This window comes from Leptinotarsa decemlineata, unplaced genomic scaffold (genome assembly GCF_025532065.1).
Source record: "Leptinotarsa decemlineata unplaced genomic scaffold, Ldec_3_MD MMD2_tig00002082_RagTag_RagTag, whole genome shotgun sequence".
Taxonomy (NCBI): Eukaryota; Metazoa; Arthropoda; class Insecta; order Coleoptera; family Chrysomelidae; genus Leptinotarsa; species Leptinotarsa decemlineata.
In genome coordinates this window covers 618,420-645,037 of record NW_027412573.1, presented here as the reverse complement: position 1 = coordinate 645,037, position 26,618 = coordinate 618,420, and the positions used below count along the sequence as shown (strand labels likewise).

At 35.2% G+C, this 26,618-nt stretch overlaps 4 protein-coding genes across 5 annotated transcripts; 2 read left to right on the top strand and 2 right to left on the bottom strand.

Moving 5' to 3' along the window:
• Positions 1–198: 198 nt before the first annotated feature.
• LOC111504919 (lipase maturation factor 2) lies at positions 199–8,210 on the bottom strand. Its single transcript, XM_074176762.1, has 10 exons — positions 7,986–8,210; positions 7,702–7,885; positions 6,856–6,957; positions 3,987–4,183; positions 3,749–3,927; positions 3,455–3,689; positions 3,084–3,283; positions 2,781–3,021; positions 2,495–2,711; positions 199–1,095 (listed from the first exon to the last, which is right to left on the bottom strand). The coding sequence occupies exons 1-10, from the start codon at positions 8,077–8,079 to the stop codon at positions 822–824; spliced, it is 1,923 nt and encodes a 640-aa protein (XP_074032863.1). The 5' UTR covers positions 8,080–8,210; the 3' UTR covers positions 199–821.
• Positions 8,211–9,768: 1,558 nt separating this feature from the next.
• Positions 9,769–12,258, top strand: LOC111504920 (uncharacterized). 2 transcript variants are annotated; one of them, XM_023159639.2, is made up of 6 exons: positions 9,769–10,198; positions 10,383–10,411; positions 10,666–10,714; positions 10,966–11,081; positions 11,418–11,573; positions 11,640–12,258. In XM_023159639.2, the coding sequence occupies exons 1-6, from the start codon at positions 10,082–10,084 to the stop codon at positions 11,899–11,901; spliced, it is 729 nt and encodes a 242-aa protein (XP_023015407.2). In that variant the 5' UTR covers positions 9,769–10,081; the 3' UTR covers positions 11,902–12,258. The 2 variants fall into 2 exon arrangements, with proteins under 2 accessions (XP_023015407.2, XP_023015408.2); XM_023159640.2 differs by having other exon boundaries at positions 9,770–10,198; positions 10,990–11,081.
• Positions 12,259–13,461: 1,203 nt separating this feature from the next.
• Positions 13,462–14,710, bottom strand: LOC111504921 (EEF1A lysine methyltransferase 1). The gene is made up of 4 exons (XM_023159641.2): positions 14,415–14,710; positions 14,098–14,248; positions 13,669–13,878; positions 13,462–13,614 (listed from the first exon to the last, which is right to left on the bottom strand). Exons 1-4 carry the CDS (start codon positions 14,562–14,564, stop codon positions 13,484–13,486), a joined length of 642 nt encoding a protein of 213 aa, XP_023015409.2. The 5' UTR covers positions 14,565–14,710; the 3' UTR covers positions 13,462–13,483.
• Positions 14,711–15,535: 825 nt separating this feature from the next.
• LOC111504931 (bis(5'-adenosyl)-triphosphatase enpp4) lies at positions 15,536–25,400 on the top strand. The gene is made up of 8 exons (XM_074176758.1): positions 15,536–15,655; positions 15,712–16,757; positions 16,811–16,951; positions 18,820–18,972; positions 19,025–19,196; positions 19,280–19,489; positions 20,364–20,621; positions 22,339–25,400. The coding sequence occupies exons 2-8, from the start codon at positions 16,413–16,415 to the stop codon at positions 22,512–22,514; spliced, it is 1,455 nt and encodes a 484-aa protein (XP_074032859.1). The 5' UTR covers positions 15,536–15,655; positions 15,712–16,412; the 3' UTR covers positions 22,515–25,400.
• The last annotated feature ends 1,218 nt before the right edge of the window (positions 25,401–26,618 follow it).

Here is a 26,618-nt window from a genome sequence, read left to right as displayed (position 1 = left end):
GCTTTTTCTCCTACTTAGGTCTAATCCCAGATTAATCCCACACCTGACACCATTCAATTCATAAGTACATAGCAGCTTTTTCGTAGCGAATAACGTACTAGTATGTGTTTGTGGAGATCAAATCGTATAGTGTAGTTTATAAAATTACGGATCTTCATCAAGTAAAGGCCGTATCAATCAGAAAATTACACATTGAAATACGAAAGAAGTTCTTTATTCAGCAAGACGGAAAATATATTTTCACACCACACACAATAAAACCACATATCTATGAAAATAGGAAAAAATCAAGATAACTTCACACGAAGTATGATCGATATTTACAGCAAGTATTTAATAAAAATCTAAGATGCAATATCTACCATTTAAACGTATAAATCAATGAAAAATATCAGTCAACGGGTAATTTCAACGCTAAGATCTATGAAAAGGTGCATGAAACGCAAGATTGCTATAACAACTACCAATATAAATACAAAAATACTGGGGCTTTGACTGAAAACATACGAAATGAAGGTGTTCAAAACAAACAATTTTTGTGTCTAGTAAAGTACACACCTGACACCATTTTTTTAAATTAAATGTTGAAATTTTGATTTTTAATAATTTGAAGTAGTAAATATATCCAATGGGAGACAGAGAGCCCCACAACCTGATTGATATGTTCTCCCAGAGACAGTCATCAGTTCGAATGAGCATGAAAAATTAATCAGTACGCGAGTATTTCAAAGCCAATTCAATAAGCAGTTCAAAACATAACCGGAACCAACTAGACACAAACGGTTGCAATCATCCACTGTCTTCGGGCAAACCCTTCCCCGTTAACGCTTGTATTGCAGAGGAGGTCTCGTTGACGTGCAAATAAATGCCAAACCCGCCGTGATTACAGACCAATGCAGCAATGTAGCTTCTAGATGGATCATGAGGAACCTGATGGTGATCAGGATTCGTCTCCACACTGGATTCACCTTGTCCTTAGACAGAGTTGGTAACAAGTTTCTAGCTTTCAAGTAGTCGTTCAAAAACTGGGAATCCTCGGAGAAGACTGGCATATACTCGGAAACCTTCTGCCGTGTCCACCAGCCGTTTTGATTTCTGGAAAGAATGTCACGAACCGTCAGGAAATAGAGTTATTCAGAAACATAGACGTTACAGTATTCCAAATAATGATATAACACTGAACTACTAGTTAATTTTATTTATACAAAATATATATAAATTACGTGTCACGTTGTTTGTCCGCGATGGACTCCTAAACTACTCGACCGATTTTAATCAAATTTGCACACTGTGTGCAGTTTGATTCAACTTGAAAGGTAGGATAGCTTACATCTTAATTTATGGTCGCAATATTATTGCAAATTATTTGACATTCACAATTATCTGTTAACTCCAAACGATTTCAACAGATGGCGGTAAATGTTGACTGGGTTCAGTAAGTAATCAATAGATGGCGCTGCTATGTTAAACCTACAAACGTGTCATACAAGCTACAATTCAATAGCATAACCACCACGTATTGTTGAGGCTAAAGTATAAGTTAAATTTATTTTGAAGTAAACGAAATACCGTGAAATTTATTTGTTTTTACTTTTTAAATTTTTGGCGTTAGCATAGCCGGCCACGTGTTACTTGGACTCAAGTGTAAATTGAATTAATAGTATAGTGAAGATAATACAGTGAAATTATTCCTGCTTTTCAATTATTTGTGCTTCATTGTTCAAAACTCTTCAATGAAAATATATACATGTAAGTATTATCACATAGTTATAAAAGTTAATTAATATATCTATTAGAAAATGGTACAAAACTCCACAATAATTGTACAATTTTTTTTTATTATTTTTTATTAAACCTCTTTTAAAAATTATTTAGCACTTCTCATTTCAATGTGCTATAATAGCATGTTTTTCTCAATTATGCAACGGTACGCGTTTGGTCACAAAAAGATCACCGGAAATATTCTTGAAGCAACCTTTTTTAACTGGGAAGTTCAAAGGAAAAGTGGTCCTGTTCCCACGTATTCCAATACCCTTCAGAAGGCTACAGTTTCCAATTCGTTTAGCTTTTGCCGTGTTCATAAACAAGTCTCAAGGCCAAACAATGTCCATTTGTGGTTCAGATTTGGAAAATCCATGTTTTTCTCATGGGCAACTAATGTTGCATGTTCACGTGTAGGGAAAGCGTCGAATCTATTTGTGTTAGCTAAAGATAGGTTAACCAAAAATATTGGGCACCGATTAGTGCTAAATTGAATTGAAATTAAAAGTATTTATAATTCAAAATAATAAATATTATTTTTAAAGATTTTGTGTTAAGGTCACTACAATTTGTCTGACTAATGAAATATAACTTAGTAACAACTCATGCAAATAATACCTATAAATAATTCTTTAGCAGCTACAGTCATAAGATTATAGCAACTAATTCCAAAAAGACGAAAAAGTGGTCACATATAAACCCCACACCTGACACCATTTGTTGGATGTATTACCTCTTGCTCCAGGGCGTGTACTGGTAGTTGTACAGCACGGCTCTCAAGTATTTTGGAGGCGAATGGCGGAATGGAGATTCTCTAAAATCGATAAGAGTCATCACCTCTGGTGTGTAGGACAAAATTCTGTGAGCGAAAGAAAGTAACCACGGCTGCTGGTCGTAGGTACTATACGCAGCCCAATACATTTGCCAGTCGAGCTGAGGAGCATGTGGGGCTGCAAAGTAATCGACAGATATTAACAATTCATCTGAAGCACGATGCTTAGGAGGTTAAAATGACTTACCGACTTGCGGTAGAGTGGAGTTTACGTTTCCAGGCTTGAATAGAAAGTTGATTTCCTGCCAAGGGCCGTCGGCTTCTTTGGCCCCTTCGAAAACTATTTCGGACCTTCCGGAAACCCCCGGCATTTTGTTGAACAGTCCGTACTGATTGACGGCATGTAGCTTGTGGAGGCGATTGTAAGCTGAACGAACCATCGGATTGACGGTGGAGTTGGATGCGGAATGTAACGATGCCAAAGGTACCTGAAACAGTGGCAAAGGCTGGAGTTCCAAAAGACATCTCGTCGGACATGCAGGCTACTCACGGTGCTGGAAGAAAAGATGAGACAAGCAATAGCAGCATAAAAAATGGTTGACAAGGTAGCCAACAGTTTGTTTCCTTGATGGTCAAATAGGGCAGCAGACAAAGCACTCAGGATTGTGGTGGTCAGCGACACCAGGCCAAAGTATATAGTGTAAGTCAGTGCTCGGGAGAGAACCATGTCGAATTGGCTCTTTGTGAATGCTGGAACATTATATTTGTCAGTTAAGTCGATGGCTTTCATAATAAATAAAATTTGTGGAAAAATAATCACATTTTGACTTGAATTTACTTCAACTTTCCAAAGAAACATAGTATGTTTCTTAGGAAAATAAACGTTACTATCAATTTTAACTAGCCAAACATTTGACTTACCTATGTCAGAATCAATTTGGCCGTTATTGAGTTTCAGCGAATAGAGTTGAACGACCCAATAGATCAACACCCCATGCACTACGACGTTAACCATTTTCCCAACCAAAGACCACGTGCTCGAAGACCTCCTCCTGTAGAAAAGCTGGTCGTCCAACAAGGACAGCAGCAAAGTCATCACCAAGACATTGGAGAAACCAAAGTTTCCAGTTAGAGCGATGCATATTTGTAGAAAGGCCTAGAGAAAAAAAAAAACGGTTGAATCCGTAAGCTCCGGGGGTCCAAAAAACAACTTACCTGTAAGAAGAATCCAGTTATGCGGACGCTCCTGATGGGCAAGAAAAACAAGAAAGGCAAACCAATCTCGCAAACGTTCGTGAAAACCTGAGTGACCTTGAGGAACCATTCTGGCAAATGGTGGGCGTACCACGACAGAGAGGTCGGCAACGGCATCACCTCGAAATAACGACTCAAAGCTGAAATTGAAGTTTCCATTAATTTTGTTTTTGGTGGAAACTCATCTTCGTTTCCTCACCTTTCAAGCTCCACCACGAGGGGCAGCCACTCATCAACTTAGTCAGGCCCGTGGTGAGTAGAAATCTGAAGAGGAGCCATCGCACTAGCCAGAGAGTAATCAAGTCGCTGGGGGAGTCTCTGGAGCCTTTTCTGCGTCCTGGCAGCAGGGGAGCTACGAAAATTGCTAGAAAGCCAGTTTCGAGCAATAATTCGTCACTGAAAGTATAGTACAGTGTTTACGATGATAATTATGATACGTTTTTTATTTTCTTCAACAAACGCAATAACAATTTGGTAAGTTGCATTATCACTGGTTATAATTTATAAAAGTACAGTTTAAAAGAAACGCACCTCAACAATAAAAGCTACAAGTTGGCTGGAAACTTTTTAGAGAAAGTTCTCACTAGTTTTCAACGATGGGATGTTTTGAATAGAATTTTTGTCATTGTTCATAGTTTTCTCATTCCACATTCTGCCATTTCCAGACTTTCTTTGGATTTTTTTTCTTATTTGAGAAATGTATACATTTTTAACACGCTTTTATTAGCTTCACCTGTATGTATGTAACTCACCTTGCTTGATCTATTCGCGGGCAGATGGCGCTGTACTTAACTTCCTTGATATATCAACATGATTGCTTGATCTATTCACGGGCAGATGGCGTTGTACATAAACTAACAATTAGTGAGAGAAATTCACTAAACTTACAATTGTACAATCATGTTCACTTGTCTCTGAAGTCACTGAGTCTTGCAAAATTTAAATCTACTATTGAAAAGTTTCTTCTCCAACACTGTTGTTTATAAAACTGAGGAATATATCGACGTGGCAGATCAGTTATTGTTGTAATATTGGTATTGATAATTCAGTTGACATTTTTTTATTTTAGGTACCTGTTACAAAATGTATCGATTACTTGAGAATGCTTTAAAAACCCGAAACCGGTCGTAACAAATAATAAACTTAATAGGATCAACTCAGAAGAGCAATTGAATGATGACTTGTCATCATGCAAATTGAACTTTGCTATTTTTCTTCATATAACAATCAAATTGTAACTAAATAATCTGCTTGAGAAATGTATTTAAAGATAATAAAGACGATAGTATCATTATTAATTAGACAAAATTACCTTCTTTATCCTATATTCTATACTCCTATTATTTTGTACTAGATGTAGATGTACTAGACACTAGTAACTCTGAACAAGGAATTCAGTATTTGTGACTTGCCATAGTATGTAAAATGGTCAGATAAGTTACTGTACTCTACTCTTTTCTCTCACCAAAACAAAAATTATGTCTCTTGAAGCACGTTTCGCTAATCAAGTTATCATCATCAGGAAATGATCTAAATTATTCTTATATAAACATCTACAGAAATTATCACCAAGGATAATCAATTAATTAATTCCTAGTGTGCCCGTTCCAAAGTTGAAGGTTGACTCTTTCAGTTGTATTGCCAATTGCATATGCAGGACATTTTCAGTGAAGATTCCTGCACTGACGCCTGTCGGATATATTCCAACGCCCTTTGTGATATTAGCCAGGGCAGTAGTTGTTTTCTGATAGGCGTCAGTCCATTCAACCTATTGTGTAGGTATATTCGAGATTGGCTTGAACGTTTAAAGTTCATTTCTTTAGATTTAATTCCTAGTCATTTGTAATTGTCTTATTGCTATTTACTACCAGCGTGATATCTAATCCTTACCTGTATTTATATCAGTGCTATTAGGAATGGGACCTTCATCACTGTTCACAGATATCATTTCACATTTTTTGATTTCTAAACTATCGACGGCATCTGAAAACTTGTTATGTACTAGTCTCAACAATTTGAAGCATTTCTCGTTTACTCTATGACCATTATCTATGGCATTTTAAGTAATACTGAACTTTTCCGATCTATAAAATCGAATATGTGAAACATGTTTCACACTGTGTTCTTTGAACCGAGTTTTGATAGCTTGTTCAGTCTGACCAATATACTTTTTGTCACGGTCTTCACTAATTTATACATTTGAATACTCTACTCTAAACGTGGAACGGATAATAATTTATTTCTGATGAAAATTTTGCTGTTATCTAGTCAGTATCATAAATGAGTCTTACTCTCGATCAGAAAAATATTGTTGAAATATTTACCGTATCCCCAAAGCAGTGTATTCAAGGATATAAATAAATGTGTCATTAAAATATGCTCACACTGTATTTGATTTGTTCAACTGCAAAAAATATATTCTTCAACAGTGGTTTTGGTTTTCAGCTGTGCAAGTAATATGTTTTGTGATTTGATTTTAAACTTTTTTCATAGTGTCAATAACTTTTCTGTTTTTTTTTAATAGCAGCTAAATATATTGAAGTACAGCCGAAGCTACTGAACCTAGAATCTTGAAATATGCAGGTAGGTTCTTTGTATATCGTAAATAAGCATCGAGAAAGGAAATCAGGAATTATCACCCCCAAGGCGGAAAATAGAATGCCATTGAAATATGCCCACGAGATCACACTGTTTGATTTGTTCGACTACAAAAAAAAAATTCTTCAGCGGTGGTTTTGGTTTTCAACTGTGTAATATATTTTGTGATTTGATTTCAAACATTTTTCATTGTGTCAATGATTTTTCTAACCAACTAATCAACTTTTTTTTTTTGAAAACTCATATTCACTGAATTATTCAGACCAACGTCTAAAAGTTATAGACAGACATCGATATCTGAAATGTGATACCACTTGTTGTTATGCCATAAATACTGCAAGTAATTTAATCAAGTGCAGACGTAAATAATTCAATATCAGGTACCTTGGAAAAAGATAACGACAGTGTATGGATATTTTCGACTCTTAGGAACAAACTTATTGCTAAAAACCTAAAATAATAACACTTACTATCCGTTTGTTACAAAAACTTGACCAACTTGGAACAGCGAGAAGTAAAGAGACCATAACCCAGCAAATAGGGGGATGGTACAGAATTTCTGTGAAATAAACCTGAAATAGAAGAAAATGTCTTTATTCAACTAATATTTTTATTCCTCATCACAACTATATTTATCGGAAAACTTTGAGCTCTTTGAAACTAGGGCAGTTATTGTCGTGTAATCGAGACAATTGTCGTATCTCTACTTTTTTTAAAAGTGGTAGTTCCGTCAAATTGATAAACCCTAGTGAAAATCTCTATCAAATTCAAATGTTGAATTAACTATAAAGAATGCAGACAAGATGATTGAAAACAGACCTAGTTCTAAATTTTTGGGGGTAATAACTGACAATAAACTTAAATTTGTTGGTCACATTCAGATTTCAACAAGAATGTGACAAATCACCAAATTTGAATGAAGTATTTTCCCAAAGTTGAAGCATCTAACGTTATTCTTTAGAAAAAAATTGTCGTTAATCTATATTTTACTTGTACACATTTATCTGAATTCTGACATTGAAAATATGCATCATCTTTTAGAATTTTAGATGACTCTGTCAATGAGATATCTTCAGAGACGGTATACATTGTCTGATTGACAATTTTTCAATTTATGATATTTCCACTGAACAGATTACAAAAACTGCCACAAATGCTTTACAAAAAACAACCTTGTCCAGGTATTGACATGTTTTTTGTCAACTAAAAATGTATCAAATATAATTATCATGAATTTTCATCAAACAGTTCACATCTATCAGGATGAATGTAGTCAAATACATTCTCTTGGTATCTCATTCAAGTGAAATGCTTACCCTGTAAAAGCTAGAAAGGCCCCCAACAGTGCCAGCACATCAAGAGCACAGTTGGTGTCGAGTCCCAAATAAGGTGCCAGCCACAGCAGGGTAGGCTGGTAGTGCACCTTGGCAGAAAGGGTCTTGTGCTTGCTGTTCTCTAGCACCGAACTGGCTGGTAGGACTCCATTATCTCCGTACAAACCTGCGAATTAGAACACGTAATTAAGAAGCACGTCCGGCATTTGGAGAGGAAGGTTGCTGAAGAAGCAAAGGAAATAACTAATATCCTTCATTTCACTCACCGGGGATCTGAATGTAAAACGACAAAAAGGCAGTCAGATAAACGACACATAACGATCTCAAAAATAAATTCCTCGTGTATCTCACAGCGATCATATTTGTAGTTTCATGTATAACACTGTCCTTCGATTTTTTTTTAATTTTCTTCGCGATTACTTCAAGCGTAAGCGCATCGAATTCACACCTAAATTTTTCTAACGGAACACTGAACTCGACTAAGTTCGCCTTGAATCGGGTTGCCTGTCAAGGTCACGTCACAGTGAAAGTTCAATCTCTGTTGCAATTTACTCCGTGAAAGCGCGGTAATTTCAATCCCAGTACGGCAATACGGTTACCGTACGCATTGAAAGGATAATTAAGATAATTCAGTCCTTTGAACATTTATTTTATGAAACTAGAAATAGTCTCGGCTCTTCTGTTAACTGAAAAAGTAAAACTCAAATTTGTTCAAGTTGGGTTTCTGGTACAAATCATGACTTACAGTACGTTTCTGTTCAGAATTATTGTTACCAAACGCTGATACCAAACTCCAATCGAAAACGCGAATTAAATTCATAATATATCATTTCAGATTTTGAATCAAAGTCGTCCCGATCATCTTTTTAAAAAATTGGAGAAAATCTGGACATGAGGCAGGCAGTTCAGGACAAAAAAGAAATAAGAGACTGTTCGTTACCTTACTGTCGTAAGGAGGTGTTGAATATTTACCACTCTCTTCCTTGTAAAGTTAACATTTTTCATTATATCCCTACCATTACTTTCTGAATCCATATGTTTTTTTGGAAGAGAAGAAGATCCCCCAATTGCGCCTGAACAGGAAGCATCGGCCAATAAAGAAGAGAAGAAGATCCCTTTCCCCTTCCATCCTAACGTATCTAAAGTTTTAACTAAAATCCATTATTTTACGCACATGTATTCAATATACCCAGGAAAGAAAAAAGAAATTCTGAACGAGAATAAAAAAGGAATGAAAAAAGTAAACCAGCCCACTTTCTGATGTATACATGGCAAGAGTCTCACCGGTACCGGTACCTCAGATTAGACACGTCAAAAGGATTACTCAGGTCTTACCCGTATAGAACCTGTATTTTTAAAAAATGTGTGTTTATGACGCCGCCAAAGTGCTAAGTCTATCTTCATAATTGAAGTAGCGTTTACCAGGTGATCCTCTCAATAACACCACTCAAGCCGCTGTCTGAACCTATCATCTGGGTTAGATAGGAATGTGGTTACAGTTGTATAGAGTATATATATAGAGTAATATTCACTAATCGTTTAGAATGAACAATCTCATTGTTCAATTGAGAATAGCATTTTTTAACTCGAAATTTTGAACAAGTTTCTCTTTGTAAGTGGAATTTTATACTTATAAGCTTTTACACATGAAGTTTTTTGTAGCGATTCTGTGTGCGATATGTTTACACCCCTGAAGAAGTTTTTGTATGGCAAAACACGTGTTGCGTTTTTGTAAAACTGTTTAGTGAAAATTTTACAGTATCACTGAATAACACTGTGTAATTGAATAAAAAAAATATCGAAGGCTACATGGGCTCATAATCCAATAAACATTCCAAAAAGGCATGTGAATTGAGGGTAACTTAAAAGATTGTTTTAATTTTGTCCTTTCAATATAATTTTTGGAATTAATGTGGTGATTTTATCGGACAGTCACACATACGAAAAATCTTGCTGCCTACAGACGCTTTCCCCTTTTTTTAAATTCTTCAATTTACAAACGAACGATCCCTTGGTTGTTATTAACATATTGACACTGTTGACAGTAATGACAGCTAACAAATTAGGATATGACAGATAAGATCTGAATTGTAGAGATATTTTCAACTTTCATTTTGTACTTTCGAAAAACTTTGACATTGTCTCCTCTGTTCCCATTTGATAATTTGGCTCAAACCTTTCATGAATCACTACCCCACTTCGCGACACATTTTCGGACTTGCCAACTGACGAACACCAAACCAGATAGGCAACGATTTGGGCGAAAGAAATAGCTAATAAGTTCCCCAAGACGGAGTCTTCGGATTCATCGCGGCCCTATGGGGGTTGAAGCGTGTGCAGTCCCCACAGGGCTGCAGCAGCAATGGGCAATTGCTTCCAAACTTGTCTACCGGAGAGCAGAGCTGTGAAAGCCTTTCAAAACTTTAGTATACTCGACAATGAAAACAGCGCGGTTGATTTTTCTTTTCTCGTCGATGAGGTGAGCAGGATGTTTTTATATTGTCGGAAATTGTAGTATCGCTCTGCAAAGAATAATATTCTACAGTCTTCAGATCAGTTTAGTAATTTAAAGAGTTAGGCCAGTATTCACTTTCCAGGTGTTCAAATTCAGTTTTGTTTATCTCAATGAATTCTATATAAACATCTTTCATTTTCTGTTTCAGAACTCTCCTTATGCTGAGGAAAATAAAAGGTACGGTACATCATATTACAGTAATTCTAATGTCTTACATTTTTAATGATAGCATAGAAATATATATTACTTGTTACTGGCTATTCAAAATCCATTAAAATGTTTGATATCTGTGATTTGTGAGCCTGTTAATAAAATATTTTTTAAGCTAACCACTAACAAGTCATCAAACTTTATCTTCATTTGGAAACAACATGGATGATTAATTTTTTACTTCATCAATTAACTTCTATATTTTTTTCATGCACTTGTAGCAGTAGAGGCCTATTATCGCGTCTTTTCAAAAAACGGACCAAGAAAAAGGTAATTACAATTCATCAAATAAACTTATATATTCTGCATTATATTTTTTGCCTTCTGATCAACTTTTACTTCATTATTATTATTCAATGCCATTGTCACTAAAACCTGGTGAGAGTAATAGTTATAAGATAGGAGCACACAAAGACATTTAGGAAGCTGGATACTTCAAAGTCTCAATAACATTTGAGGTATCAGCGAGTCCTGCCACCCACAAAAACACTAATTTTATTTTGTCCTCACGTCTGTCTCAGATCTCTGTTCATTTTTCACGACAGAAACCTGTGCTACAATTAGTTGACAGCCTGTTGAACCCACAAGTGTCAGCCTACAGTAGACTATCTGAATCACAGAGGAATCCATCGTCTGGGTAAGTTGACACTATTTATTTATGTCACTTCCAAATAATATTTCATAACATACATAAAGAAAAGAGGATGTAACAAAGAGAAGCTCTATTTCTGTTTTCCGGAAAACCTAGAAAATGATACCAATTCAAGGAAAGATAAATATAGCGACAGGAAGTCATTCTCGGTTGAAGTTGCTTTCTTGAGTCTTCAGCAACAAAATAAAAAACAAACTATTCTCCAAAGAAAATTTCCACCGTGCTAGTTACGGATATTTTAGTCCAACTCCAAGAACTTTTTTTCTATACTCACTCAAGACATTGGACCTTCGAGCCGGATTGCATGTCTGTCTGTTTTAGGTCATGTACTAGTCGTGATATACAACTCCAGTGTCTGGATGCTCGTGCTTTGTTACAACGAACTACAACATCAACGCCTGCCAGTTCTCTTGATCTAGAATGGGAACATGAAACTCTACCCATATCCATGATTCATGATCCTTCAGGAAGTTCATGGTAAAAACCTTTGATTATCATATCTTCGATACCACCGATAAATTCTTTGCATACATTTTTCTTTAGGACTCAACTTCCCGAAGATGTATCTCTGTGCCCCAGCAATTCGAGCCCCCGCCATTCTGCCAGCGCTGCCCCTCCTAGTGAGTCTGACTGGTCCCGGGTGTCTTCTTCGGATAACTCTCTGGAATGGGACAACGTTCACAACTCCATACACGCAAGTCCACCTTTGTCAGAGGTCGACACCGATACTCAGTTCCTGCTTTGCGAGATAGAAAGATTAACAAACAAAACACTGGAAGAAACGGGTCAAGAGTTGTTCAGCTGATTCGAAACGAGCTGCTCGAACAAGATTTTGGTTGGTATGTCGCGGTTCACTCACATTTGGTTTTTTATTCGTTCCTGTCTGGGACTAGAGGTCAGTTGTGTGGTACAGATGGAACTGATGTTGAGATTGAATGGTAACTTAAGCACTGAAAGGGGAAACGAAATATCGCCAAAGAATCATGATTCAATATCAGAAAATGTTAATTGCTGGAATCCCACACCTGACACCAAATACTAATCTTTGTTTTTTAACAGTTTAAAGTGACTTGGAGGTCAGTCTTTACTTATTTATTTATAATTTAATGATTCTTACTGTATTTTTGCAACATGTGATCTAATATAACGTTGAATAGTACAATTATGGAGTGGAGCTAATTATCCAGCTTCTGAATTTACATTCATTATACCTTTTACTTTTTTAACTTGTTGAAATCAAGGCAATGGTGAAGCGTGAACATTATAACCTTTACCGAGAATCTGTATGACAGAATGAATGGGGAATATTTTGAAAAATTGAATACTCTTTTTTCTCAGAGGCATACTACATTTTTTTAGCACTGTCGTGAATTGTCTGTCAGAATATAGTGTTTGTATATAAGCCAAAATATCACCAGACGACTGGCAAACTACATATTACCTATTCCAAAATGTATAAGACTGTACTATCATTTTTATTAACGAGAAACGAAGGATTGATGAATGGCTAGATATTACGGGGAGTATGAAGTGTCGTGGCTGTTTAAGGATATTTGTTAATGTAATAAGCAGGCTCCTGGTTGTTATATTGCAGAATTTAATATTGTATTTAAGTGATAGAATATTGCTGTTTTAGATGAATTGTGATTATATTAAATAGTTGAAGTATTCTTGGTCTGCTGTCAGCGAAAAAACAAATTGCTCCAAATAGTATTCTACAAAGAGATTCAAAATTGCAAGTACCGAAACTATTTGTATAGTGATATCAATTAGATACATCAGGGCTGAATTTGTATAACCTTCATTATTTAAGCCAGAATGGTTATAAAGGGACATGTTCCACCCAGAAAGGTTGTGGTTGAATCGTCAAAAGAAATCAAATGAATAAGTTGACGTAGATAATCTAAATATTAGTTTAGAAAGTTTTGTAAAAATAATAGTCCCTTTGAAGATTTTTTTAGCAATTACAGGTGTTTGGAGAAGCAAAAAAATGGTGGGACCAAGATATTGCTTCTATAGTGGGGCCTTTAATGTTTCTAGTTACTAGAGATCTGCGAGGACGTGAATCTCCAAAGAACCTGGTGTGGAATTGCGCAGAATTCAGGTTCATTTGTGGTAATTTGCGAATGTTTTAACAATTTATTTCGTTCCTGCTGAAGGCATATATATTTGTCTAACAAAGTACATTGATTATTTATATTAGCTTTACCACTCGTTATATATGTTGCCGAGATTTTTCGTTACTTTTATGACTGTTATTCTAATAATTCGGATTTTGATCCGCAGATAACCTGCATCTGCTTCGTTACGATTTTTTATAACAAGTACATTTCATGCAAACATATCAATAAAACTTGAACAAAACGAGAGTTTTTTTCATTTATTCATCACAGTAGTTCGTTCAAGTTGAAGTTCGAGTAGCACCAAAACTCATTGGCCAAATTATTCTTGTGTCTCGGCTCAAAAGAACTTTTCTGCAGGTCCAGCAACCTTTTGGCCATGTCTGCCATTACAGCACCTAAGAAAAAAATATCTGCTACATACGGCGAGTTGGATATGAATTATCACTTACCGGTGCACAATATTATCTTGTCTTTCGTTAAAAATCTGATGGTAACAGCAGTTTTTGTCAGACATTCATCAGACAGAAATGGGGGATCCGCAATAACTAAATCGTAGTAATCAGACTTATCTCTTGGAACATCTAGTGGGGATTTGTAGTCATAGAATATGAAGTCTTTGCCGTATACGGAAAACCTCTTGTCATACTCGAATAAAGTAACTGAAAATATAGTAATGATCACAGAATTGATCACGAGTCCTGATTATGTTTTATCACGGCTTTTCAAAACTCACCTCCAGGATAATTTATAATTTGCATATTAACATGCACCTCACTTAGTCATTTTTTTTATAATAAACGATTGTGAAGGTTTTATTCAACCCATTTGAATGGTCTTAAAGCTGACCGATCATGCAGTAATGCTGTGGCAACACTTACTTTCACAATTCTCTCTAGCTTTCCTTCGCATTTTCTTGTACAGTGTCGGGCAAGAAACTAAAGCTATCTTTCCATTATCACCAACCGATTTCAAAGCTACATCTACTAATACATCTATCGTATGATCGTCATACCAAAACTGACTGAGTTGCTGAAAAAAAAAACTACATTCCAACGAAGCTTTTCAAATTCCAGGGCGGATTCATTACTCAGTCGTAAGAATTGGTTAGCAATTAATCTAGTAGTAACGAATGAAAAATGAATTCTCAAGACTTAAAACTTGGAGAGTGGTGCATCAATCCACCCTTACTGCCTACCCAATCTTCCTCCAGAGAAGCGTTCGGGTCCGTATCTAATACCAAGTTGCTTTCGCGTTCTTCCTGTTCTTTATAAAATTCTTGCAAAACAGCGAACGTTTCTGCTGATAACTGTGGAACATCCTCGTCGTCACTTACGTTTGAAGACATCACAGAAATAGCATAGCAAAATTAGATGGTAGCCTAGCTTTAGCTCTGAGTTATTATATCGGTAAAATGTAGATTAAGATTATTATGAATCTGATACTAAGACAGATTTGAAATTTTTCCAATTTGAGGTTAAGGAGGTTTCTCTTGTTCTTCTTTAATTGGGTGCGTAGATGTACAACTTTTATCCTTTAACCAATCTTTTTTTTATAGAACTGACATGTCAGGTAAGGACTGACACGGGACATAACATTGTTCTTTATTGTTGTTATTGATATTCTGCTATTTTATGTTAGCATCCCTGACATAAAAAAGAAGAAAGTAAGCAATTCAACAAAATGAACTCTATACAAAGAGGTATATATCATGCAAAGAAGTAACTTTCAGACACAAACTAAAGGAAAAAGGGCCATTCGAATTAAACAAAAACAGTTCCATCTATTCAGTTTTTATTCCAAATATTCGTTATAAAATTGAATCAGATGAACAATTTAACCTCTCTTTCGAAGATGATCACTTGGTGATCGAAACACGTGTCGAGGTGTTAAAATAACGGTTTGGTGTTGGGATAAAACTACAGTAATATTCATTACTACACCGAAGGTTCCAAACACTGCATCACAAATGTAACTCAATGTTTATATGAAATTTTCGAGATGAGTTTTTTCCATTTTGTGTCTAAAAGTTACTTCTTTGCATAATCTATATACATCTTGTATAAAGTTGATTGAATATAAAGTGTATGAATTCTTCCTTTTTCAGAAGATTACCAAATCTTTGTATGAAGATGAAGAAATAGAAAGCCAGAAACTTTTTTTCAAAAATTTATTTCCCGTTTTTCCAGTAAGTCACAAGTGTGATTTTAAATTATAATCTTGAATATAGGCGTATTTCCACAATTTCATTTCGATTCCACATTCATTTCATTGTTTTCATTAATTATTTGATTGTCGTTCCTCGTTTGATTTTTTTATACAGTACTAGTGGTTATATAGTCTAGGTACTTTTTATTGAGTATGATATACCTATACCTGAAAGCTGTCAAATTTCTGTCATACGTATATCTCCCACAATTATGTCTCCGAATATGAGAGGTAAGTGGAATTCAACCAAATCTATCGATAAACTTCTTTCTTGGAATTTTTTGCAGTATTCTCAATTTATGAACAGGGGACCACTATTGAAAAATCACCTAAAGAATATTGGTTGAGATCGCAAAGACGACATCAGTTTCCTGAAGCTTTCAATTACAGCAGGATCGAATTCAAGCCTCCTCCACTTCCAGCTAGAGCCACTCAGTTATCGTTAGTCAAAAGAGAAGAACGTCGACACTTTTGTGGTCTCAATACGAAGTCACATTTGGATAATTTCTTTTAATACTGGACATAAATTCCAATTCTTCAAATAAATGGTGAATAATAATTGAAAAATCACAAAAAATGTACAATATTCGTGAGTCAGTAATGAAAACCAAGGAAACAAACGAAGGACTCTTAACATTGAGGAATGTCATGAACTGACGATGAATTCTTTTACTATTTTTTTCTATTACATTGTGTACATGAAGGTTCACATTGGTGTTAAAAGTAAACTCAGTCCCGCATTATAACGGCGTGTTTCCATTTATGCTATTTTCTCATTGGCCTATGGCAAATGAAACTGCACCTGAAGAGTTACACTCCATTCTGATTGTGGATTTTTACGTCACAAGGTAGAATGTTCAATCATAATGGAAAGTAAGCTATCCTTTCGACGCGTACGAAGTTGATTTAAGCAATGTCAGCTGTCATTTGTCAACTATATCGACCTATCATTTTTCATCAAAATACTGCATAAACACAACTATTGGGCATGTTAATAAAAATTATCGTGATAGCTCTATTACTCGATTCAGTATGTTGCATTTCTGAACACCCGATTTTGATTGTCGTTTCCTACGATGCCTTCAGGTACAACTTCTTCGACACGAAGCTGGTTCCGAATATGGAGAGGATCAAGAAGACGGGGACCTATTCTGATTACCTGGTCAACGTTTTCCCGACAAAAACCTTCCCCAACCACCACTCCATCGCGACGGGTTTGTACACCGAAGTGCACGGAGTGGTAGGCAACACCTACTACGACAAGCAGAGCGACACAGTCATGAAAATTGGTTACGAAATGTTCCATTACGATAACAGCACCGTGCCTATTTGGGTATGTTGTAGACGCTCCTGTCGACTTGGTAGTGGAATCATCCTATGTTTCAGAGATGGAACGAGGATCAGGGTGGCGGAAGGCACTCTGCCACCATGATGTGGCCTGGTGCGGATTTTCCTTATCAGGGTAAAAATATAACATATATGCAAGGGTTCGATCCCAACGTTGATTGGTTTCGTAGAGTCGATACAGTGAGTATCTACGGTGATATTTATATTGCAACTATAATCATGATTTATTTTCAATAAAAATATACATTATGTGAGGGTAAGTAAAAAGTAGATAATAATAAATTAAAAAGTCAATATGATAAAATCAATGCCAAATTTTGATAACGAGGTAGATCGCAAAATTCTCCTACCAAAGATTGAAATGTATGGAATCAGGGGAATAACCCACAAATAATTTGTAAATTAGAGGGTAGGTAGATACTACTATGTAGAGGTTAGCAGAAATAAATTAGAATCTAAAAATTGTTTCCTCGGAGTTCCTCTGGGTTCTGTATTAGGTCCACTCTTATGAGTATATATAATATATGTGCCTAAATGATTTTTATAGTGATCAGTTTGTTATGTATGCCGATGACACATCTTTATATATATAAATCCTTTATTTAGCAATGAAACTGCTAATACAATACATATATAATCAAATACGACACCACAATGTGTTAGTCAACTAAACTCAGGAATAAAATTTCAAATTATGAGTACTACAATAAATATACAACATCTACTTAAAATATCACAGTTGTTAGTCAATATAAAACACAAACAAAATACAAATATAGAATGCAAAAAAAAAGTTTATACAGTCATAATTTATATTATATAAAGGCTAGTTCATTCACCCATTGATAACTCAGGAAAATAATAAAGCCACAGTTAATAAAGCATCTGATGAAATATAAAGAATCCAAAAGTGGTTCTCAGACAATGGTCGGTTGTTAAATGAAAGAAAAACTGTGCTTTTAAGTTTTAATCATTCAAGAACCACTCCAGATCACAGTTTACTAGTAACATCAATTAATGGATCAATTCAACAAGAGGAGACAACATTTTTGGGTTCAAAGAAAATCTCAGATGGAATAAGCATATTGATACGGTTTGTAAAAAGATATCCTCAATATCTAATTGTATTCAACAACTACGCTGGAATGTAAATAGATCACTCTTATTAATGTACTACCATGCATACTTTGATTGTAACATTTCCTATGCTATTATAGCTTGTGGAGCATCTAGTGATTGTTCCAGAATACTCAAAATTCAAAAAAGAATCAAAAGGTATATAGCAGGAGTTATTAGAAGAACAAGTTGCAAACTCATCTTCCAAAATCTCAGAATATTGCCTGTTACAAGTATATACATTTATGAGATAATGAAATATGTAAAATCGCATATAACCAGTTTTCCTACTCTTGATGGTAATAAGAATTATAATACTAGAAATTCCGTACAGTTGGAACTACCAACACACAGATTAGTTGTATCTGAATCATGTTCCAGGCTTTTGGCCATTAAATTGTACAATAAACTTCCAAAAACAATAAAAAATCTGGCTCTAAAACAGTATAACTATCAAATCAAAGAGTTGCTCCTGGATAAATCCTATTATTCTCTCGAAGAATACCTATATGGATGATAACTTATGACCCTGTACATGTGTAACATTTTAAGAATATTTTAATAACGATGGTGTTACATAAATAACAGATTAGTTTTGGTTTTGACTATTATATATTATATTATCTTTGTAAATTGTATATTTTGTATAGTGCGGCTCTAAGTGCAAGGAGTTTGTTATTTTAATTTTGTATTTGTACATGTTTCGACATGTCATCTATAGATCATCCAACTGAATAAATATTATCATTATTATTATTCTATCAGGTTTTCAATGAACCGGGATAGTTGGGGTAGGTAAAATAACAATAGAAAATGATAAAAAAAAACAAAAATCGAAATTTTTCTCTCAAACCACTCATACAATTTTGATTTCTCAAGATATTCTATAATTTGAATTTTTTCAATATATTTGTAGAGTTTTCATCTTTCAGGTTATGTCGTGGATAACAGATCCCAAGAAACCAGCTAATTTAGTAATGTTCTATATCGAGGAACCAGATTCCCACGGCCATGCTTTCGGAGCAAACTCCGTTGTTGTCAAAGATATCCTGAGAAAACTTGACAATGTCACTGAATATTTGAAGGTCAGTCCCAGCAATTTCTCTCATGTCCCTCTCCCAAAGTCGATTGTTTCAGGACCAGTTGGAAATTCACAAATTAACAGACCGTGTAAATGTAATTCATCTCAGCGATCACGGTTTAATCTCCGTCACACCTCCCCATTTCATCAACATTACGCAGTACATGAAAAACGATACCTACTACTGGGCTGGGGCCTCGCCTTGCATACAAATAACGCCAAAAGAAGGTAAGTGGACAGTCATCCGTCTAGTAAGTCATTCTTCAGAGGGGTCCTAAGGTGGGGCTTTGAGGAACACCTTTGTATTGCAGGTTATGAGGATGTGATCTATGATGCGCTCAAAGTCGGCTCGGCTACAAACGGGCATTTCAAAGTTTACAAAAAGGAAAACTTTCCCAAACATTGGCATTACAAAAAGAACTCTCGATCTCCTCCGATTCTGGTCATGGCCGACGTAGGTTATGCTTTGGACGACTTGATAATAGCTGCACCGAAATATGCCCAACGTTACAATTTTACATGTAAGTGGATTTCAGCTCGTGTTTTAGTGTAAGTTCCGTTGTAATGTTTCAGTTAACATAACACTATTACTCTTGTTTGAAATCTAGTTGAGACTGATTGAATATCTTGGTATGACAGGAGTTATGATCATGAGTAAGAATTGAGTTGGAGACAGCTCCTCATCAACAGTTCTATGTTTAGAATATGAAAATCCTGAATCAAAGTTATTATTGACCTACCATAAAGGCAAACTTCTTGAATTGGTTTTGGATCCAGCGTACAGTATTTTTTATGTAAAAACTCCAGTCGAAATTTTATTGAACTAATTTTAGATGTTCAAAACTTTCTCCAGTGCAGTACACTATGCTTTTTCCTGTAGAGCCTCTTCAAGAAGTTTCCAATGTGGATAAATTTGTTATTGTTTGTTATAGACGTTTCAGATAGTTTTTAGTAGATCACCAAAGCCGATTCTGTTACACCAGCCAATGAGAGCGTAGCAGTTTGTCACATGACCAGTTTGTTCGGTTGGTTACGGTACCGTGCGGCTGGGTTAGATGGTTAGGTTAGGTTCGGTTAGACACAACCCAACCGCACCGATAGCGTAACCAACCGAACAAGCTGGTCATGTGACAAATTGCTACGCTCTCATTGGCTGGTGTCACAGAATCGGCTTTGGTGATCTACTGTTTTTATTCATTTTATAGCTGTTCTCCAAGGCTTGTTGAGTGATACTAGATTTTTCTGGTGTACGTAGTTTGATATGTGCTGCGTGTTCTTTGAAACGAATTTTAATGACTCGCTTAGTCTGACCAATATATTTTTCACAGACTTTTCCATTTAAGAGGTCTTCTGGTTAAATCAATATATCAGCTGAAATGTATGATACTTTTGTAGTGACTAACACTTCTGAATTTGGAGTTCACGGCTACGACTACAACGTGAGCGACATGCATCCCTTCTTCATGGCCCGCGGACCGAAAATCAAGAAAGAGCACAAAGTAGCCCCTTTTCACACCGTTGACCTCTACAACCTGTTCACTGAAATACTGGAGCTGCCCCCCAGAGTAAATAATGGATCGATGGGCAACATCGTAGATATTTTGGTTGACAAACATGGAAGATACAGCATAGGATTCATGGTGGCAGTCACAGGTAAGTAAATTGTGTTGTGGCACCTGTAATTAAATGTTGCAGACCGAAAATATGTTTTTCTGTAAGGTTAAGGTGGAAGGGTTATCGTAAGGTATGGTGTTGGGGCTTGTTAATAAATGCGATTTTTCTGTATTCGTCTGCTTTCATATAATTTTTACAAACAAATTGAAGAAATCCTTGGGCAGCTTACTTTGATTCGGTGACATTAAGAAACTGAGATGTTGGGTGAAACGACTGATGATGAATGTATCCTCATATTTTACTGAATGAAAGATAACATAACTGAAGGAAAATAGCTAAATACGCCGTACGAAAGCAAAAGCCAAGAAAACCTAGAGATAACTGAAAGAAAAATTCATGCATACTACAAATTGAAAATATTTACTATAAATAAAAAAAAATCAATGAGTACGAATTCTGGCAAAAATAAGGCTATGTTGTACCTCATATTAAAATTCATACTCTGTAAAATTTTAAAAATATATAAAAGTAATTCACACTCCTAAATTATCCCAACAAAAATATAAAAAATAAAGTGTATACCTTAAAGTAACCGAGACAATAATTAGGTACTTTGAACTGCTATATGAGTCAAATCCAACAAACATGTGCAGGATGTTGATTTAAAAACTTTCCACTTCTAATGTCTCCAAATCTGAAGATTTAAGAAAAAATCTCAGGACCACGTGACACATTGAGGCGAACAATTTTTTATCAAAAAATTGTTTTTTTTTTACGCCATTTCCTCAGGAGCTACTTCAGAAATATATAAAAAGTTGTCTAGTGGTGGCTCATTTAAATTATCCTTTAAAGTATATTTCTAACCACCAAAGCATAGAACGCATCTCATCTGACATTTCAGAGTTCTAAATTATGACAGTTGGCTCATCAAATGTCACGTGTGTCACTTGTCATAGGTAATATGTCAAAGGAACTTGAAACGTCTAATACGAGCACATAACCATAATACATTGGCTTCCCAATGTATAAACTCCAACAAAATATACACAAAAACTAGTACTAGCAAAAACTTCGCTCATCGAAAAAACCCAAAAAAAGTGAATACTCGAATATTGATGTCACTGAACATATAATCTGCCACAGAACCCGGGAAAAATTAAAAAAATATCCCGTAGTGTGATGGGTTTCTTTGTTGGACATTTGTCCGGGGACCATCCATTTCTTGAAAATTTGACGGCGAAGCAGTTGAGCTGGCTGTGGTAAAATGACTAGTTGTTGAACTCTAAAACAGAAAAAAAAGAAGATTTTTTCTATCAAAATGGGCTTTGTCCTAGCATATTTAACCAGTACCTTTCCGAGCTGGCACTATCTAATAATTTGTATCCTCAACTGTTCTGCATGAAGAAGCTTCAGTTTTTTTGAAATGGGGATTTGACTGATGCCAAGCCAAAAAAGCAAAGAATTCATTTCTCATTCTGGCTTAACGAATTTGGTTTTTAGACATATAGCCAGACATAAGATGTCTTTTTTCCCAAATATCCATGTCATTGGAACTAGCCAGTAGCCAGATACGTTTTTCAGCTTTTTTTTAAACGCATACATATAAATGTTGTTCCCTCTCGAATAGGGAAATGCTATATTGGGATGTCATGACACAATTGCATCGAATATCTTTCCAGTTAAATAATTACCTCAGATTTTTCATTCTAATTGGTTTTGCGCCGCTAACAATTCTTCCATTTTCTTTCCTTTCCAGTAGTAGGATTCCTCATTGTCGTGTTGGCCATAAGTTCGGCTGCTGCCGTGGCTCTCTATCTGATAATTCGCCAACAAAACATCACAACCACGGCTGCTTTGAATAAGCGTTCTCCGCAAACTTTCCAAAACAACATCATAGAAGCACAGCACCTGCTTGAAGCCGAAGATACGTAGGTTAGGGTAGAGACCGTCCTATTCGAGAGCGATGCTCATTTAACGGAGACGATGAAATCCTGAAAAAGTCCATGAAGGTTAGATCCGTTGATCTAGTGGGTCATTGGATTGAAACTTTTAAACTATGGGTTTAGTTACAGTAAGTTTTTTCAATGTCCCTCAAAATGTAACTACTTTTCTGGGTAATGCCGGGAAGGATCGTGAATGTCATTGTCTCCGTAGAGAATGCGCATCATTCGATTTTGTCTCAAATTTTTGTGAAACTTTTTGTGATTATATTGACGTCCAAATACACAAGGTGAGAAAGGTATGTCGAGGATAATAATAATTAGGAGTCGCATGGCAAATAACTCGAGTTGGTTTATTATCGAATATGTTAGTACTTATGACCAAAAAGTATGGATTTAGATAAAAACTGTTGATTTCATAACCTAAATTTATATTATTATACTTGAAGGTTGTGCAGAAATCTTCGAAGTAATTCCTTGGCAAAAGGATGTGACGGGTATTTTAACATTAATAACAAATTTTGATATATTTGTTCAAGGACAGAGTCCTTGCATTTTACATACTTTTAACTCTGCTTAGACTTGTAGTCTAAGTAGTAACCACTCTACTTGTGTGATTCATACTTTTTGGTATCTAATTGTGAATCGACAGTTTTGTAGGTGAATTGTAGATATTTCAGAAACTTTTTTAGACATTAACGGATATTTTCTCTCTATCCACCGATTCTATTTATTTATCAAACCTGACAATAAAACGAATATTTCATCAACAAAATGAGAAAATATCTTTTGATGTTCGATTTGCAAGATTTTTTCTATTCTAGTGAATAATGTTTACTCTTGTTTGTACATGTTGTTTCGATCGACCACAAAAACTTGAAAATTTTATGAAATATTGGCTTCGCGTAAGATTATGATACTTTTGAGTTATTTTTGTGAAAGGGGGTTCTCGAAAGGTTTTTTTTTGTTGTACTTAATGGCGATTTACAGGAGCAACACTGTTCTGTTTTTCTGTACAATGTTGGAATCATAATTTTCCTATTTGACACTAAATTTCTGATTTATTTTCATTTAATGCACCAAGATTATTGAAACAAAAGCATTAGTTCCCCCCCAATATAAGACAGCGCTAAAGATTTGGAATTGCGTTGTCTGAGATATTATCAAAAAATAGAATAAATAAACATCAATGAATTTTCACTGAATTTTTGGTAGTCCATAAGTATGCGTTATTGTTACTATTTAACAATCTTTCACTTAAGCGAAAGTTTCATACAAGCAGTTGAGCTGCGTTGAAATTAATCAAGTCCCAAGCACACTGCTGTTTGAGTCGGATCTTTCCTGCACTGACGAGAGGTAATACCTCGGAACCGAAACAAGTACGTCTCCCAATCACCAGAACGGTAATACCCTTCTCGCGTTTCACCAACCTAGTTGACGTCTTCAGGAGGCGCTTGTTTTGTACTTGTCCTACACAAGAGGTTATAGTTTTAGCTTTCATCAGGCTTTAAGAATATCGATGAATTGAGATGCAGTATAAGAAGCTACTCTGTTTCATAAAGTCCTTTCCATTTCAAACAGACTAGGAGAATGCACTTTTTGAACATTTTAGATTATAGTGGAGTAAAAAATGTATGAAACTCATTTTTTTACTCTACTTTACTCATAATTGCTAAGGCTGCTGGTGAAATTAATCTTCATGAGGGCTGTAAAAGCTATTGAGGAGCCTCAGTAGATGATAACATTATCCTGAGGTGAGTTAAAGGGCACGACAGTAGTAAAGGTAATCGCATTGCCGACTCATTAGGACCCAGTGACACCTAGCTTGATGACTTTGCCAATGGGGAATGTTCCTCCTGACGAAACTCAAGTAGTTTTCATAAAAGAGCTCTGAAACAACGCATTTTAAACTTATCATTTCAACCTTTTTCTTTAAAAAAATATTTAAATACTTGAAAAAGAGGAATGAAATAATGCATTCAACATTTAAAGGGATCCGTTTCAATTTCACAATTTGGCAACATCTGTTATAGCTAATAAAGGACAATGAATCTGTTACCTGTATGAGATAAACAAAGATGACATATTTCAGAGGAGTGCTGTTCTGTTTACTCATTTTCCGAGTTCAGAGACATTCTGTGACATACATTTTGTGCACCTAACCTCTCTTCCTCTATATAAATAAATAACAAAACAACTGTTGTTTATGTAGCTTGTGGAGGTGGTATTGAACTATAATTTATATTTTGCCTTAATTGCTGATTTATAAAGATAATTTTCCTTTTTCAAAGTAGAATATCTAGTTACGTATAAATTATTTCAACTTGATATTGGCGCTGTTGCCAATATGTGAATTAGAAACAAATCCCTTCAGAAATTAAAACCCAACATTTGAAACATCAATTTGAATACTTTTCAAAGTGAATTTGAAAAACTCATGAATTAAACTCAACTTTTTGTTCCAACTTGCATTTGCTGTAATAACCTAAATTGAGGAACATTTCCCATTGCGGAACTAGCCAAATGTTACACCGGTCACTGTCAACTAAGGAAACACCTCCATAATATGGGGCTAGTGGACACACCTCTATGCAGGATGTGTGAAATATCTCTTTCAACTACCTACACCGTAGGTTTTGGTAAATGCATGCAGGAAAACAACTATGTTATGTTTAATATTTTTAGGAATAAGTATGTTGAAGCATTAATGAAAAGGAAGATGTGGTGATCAAATTGCCAAATTGTTGAATTTCGAATAGTTTCGTTTTTATTTATTGGTATAGCACAATTTGGGTGATACTAGGTTAGATTTCATTTTCAATTGATGTAAATTTTATAGTTGTTCGATCAAATCGGGATTAAATGTTGAAGGATAAAATTTTGTTTTATTCCTGAAGTGTTACCCATTTTTCTTACATTTTTTTTAATTTCTCGTGCTCAGCCTGATCTTTCATGGATAGTGGTTGAAAATAAGAAAAGGTCAGCTCCTGGACGATATCTGGACGATATTTACGCTATACAATAATAATAATACTGTTTATTCCTTTTAGATAATACAATTATGATGTAGGAAATGTCAAAAACAAGTATATTAATACAACAATATGCAGATTAAAATATAACGGAGTTACATCAGGTGAAAAACAATTATAATATACAATAAACATTCAAATACATATAAATAATACACACATTATGTACAGTCATTTTTATAGAAGTCTTCCACTGAATAAATAGTCCGATCAATTAAAAACTCTTTGAGGTTCATTTTAAACTTTTTGATATCGGAGAAATTTCTTAGAGTAGAAGGGTAGACAATTGAAAAGTCTTGCTCCTTGCCCCTTATCCCATATTGCTTGAGTTTATTCAACAATATTTTACGATCAATGGTTTCAAATGCTCTCTTCAGATCAAGGAACACAGTAATTACATATTTCTTATTATCCAATTGAGTTTTTATATGGCATAAAGTTAATTGTAACGCGGACTCGCATGAAAACTGTTTTCGAAATCCTGACTGATTATTCATTAAAATACAATTTGACTCAACATGATGTAATAACTGATCGTATACAGCCACTTCGAGTAATTTTTTGATAGGTGGTAATGTATTGATTGGGCGAAATTCATCAGCTTTATTGGTATTAGGAACTTTTTGAATTGGTACAATAGTACTAATTTTCAAACTTTGTGGAATTTCACCAATAGTTAACGATGTATTAACGAAATTTAGAATAGCATGTCCTATAGTTTCAAATATCTCCTTTAGCATCCTACAGTTCAATATTTCATGAATAGAAAATTTATTGTTCGTGCCGCGGATTATTTTTCGTAAGTGAGGCATTGTGAGTACTTCAAATTTATCGAATGGCATGTATATATTATTATTTAAGTTGGTCCAGTCTTCATTAATATTTATACTATGAACTATACTGTGAATGCTTTTTCAAGCAAAAGTTTGTGTCATTTGCAAACACAATTTCCTTTTTAATCAAGTCAGGCCATTCATGAATGCTGTGAATAAGAGTGGCCCAAGTACGGAACCCTGAGGTACCCCTGCGAACATATTGTATTTCAGAAATACTTTTCTTTAGCA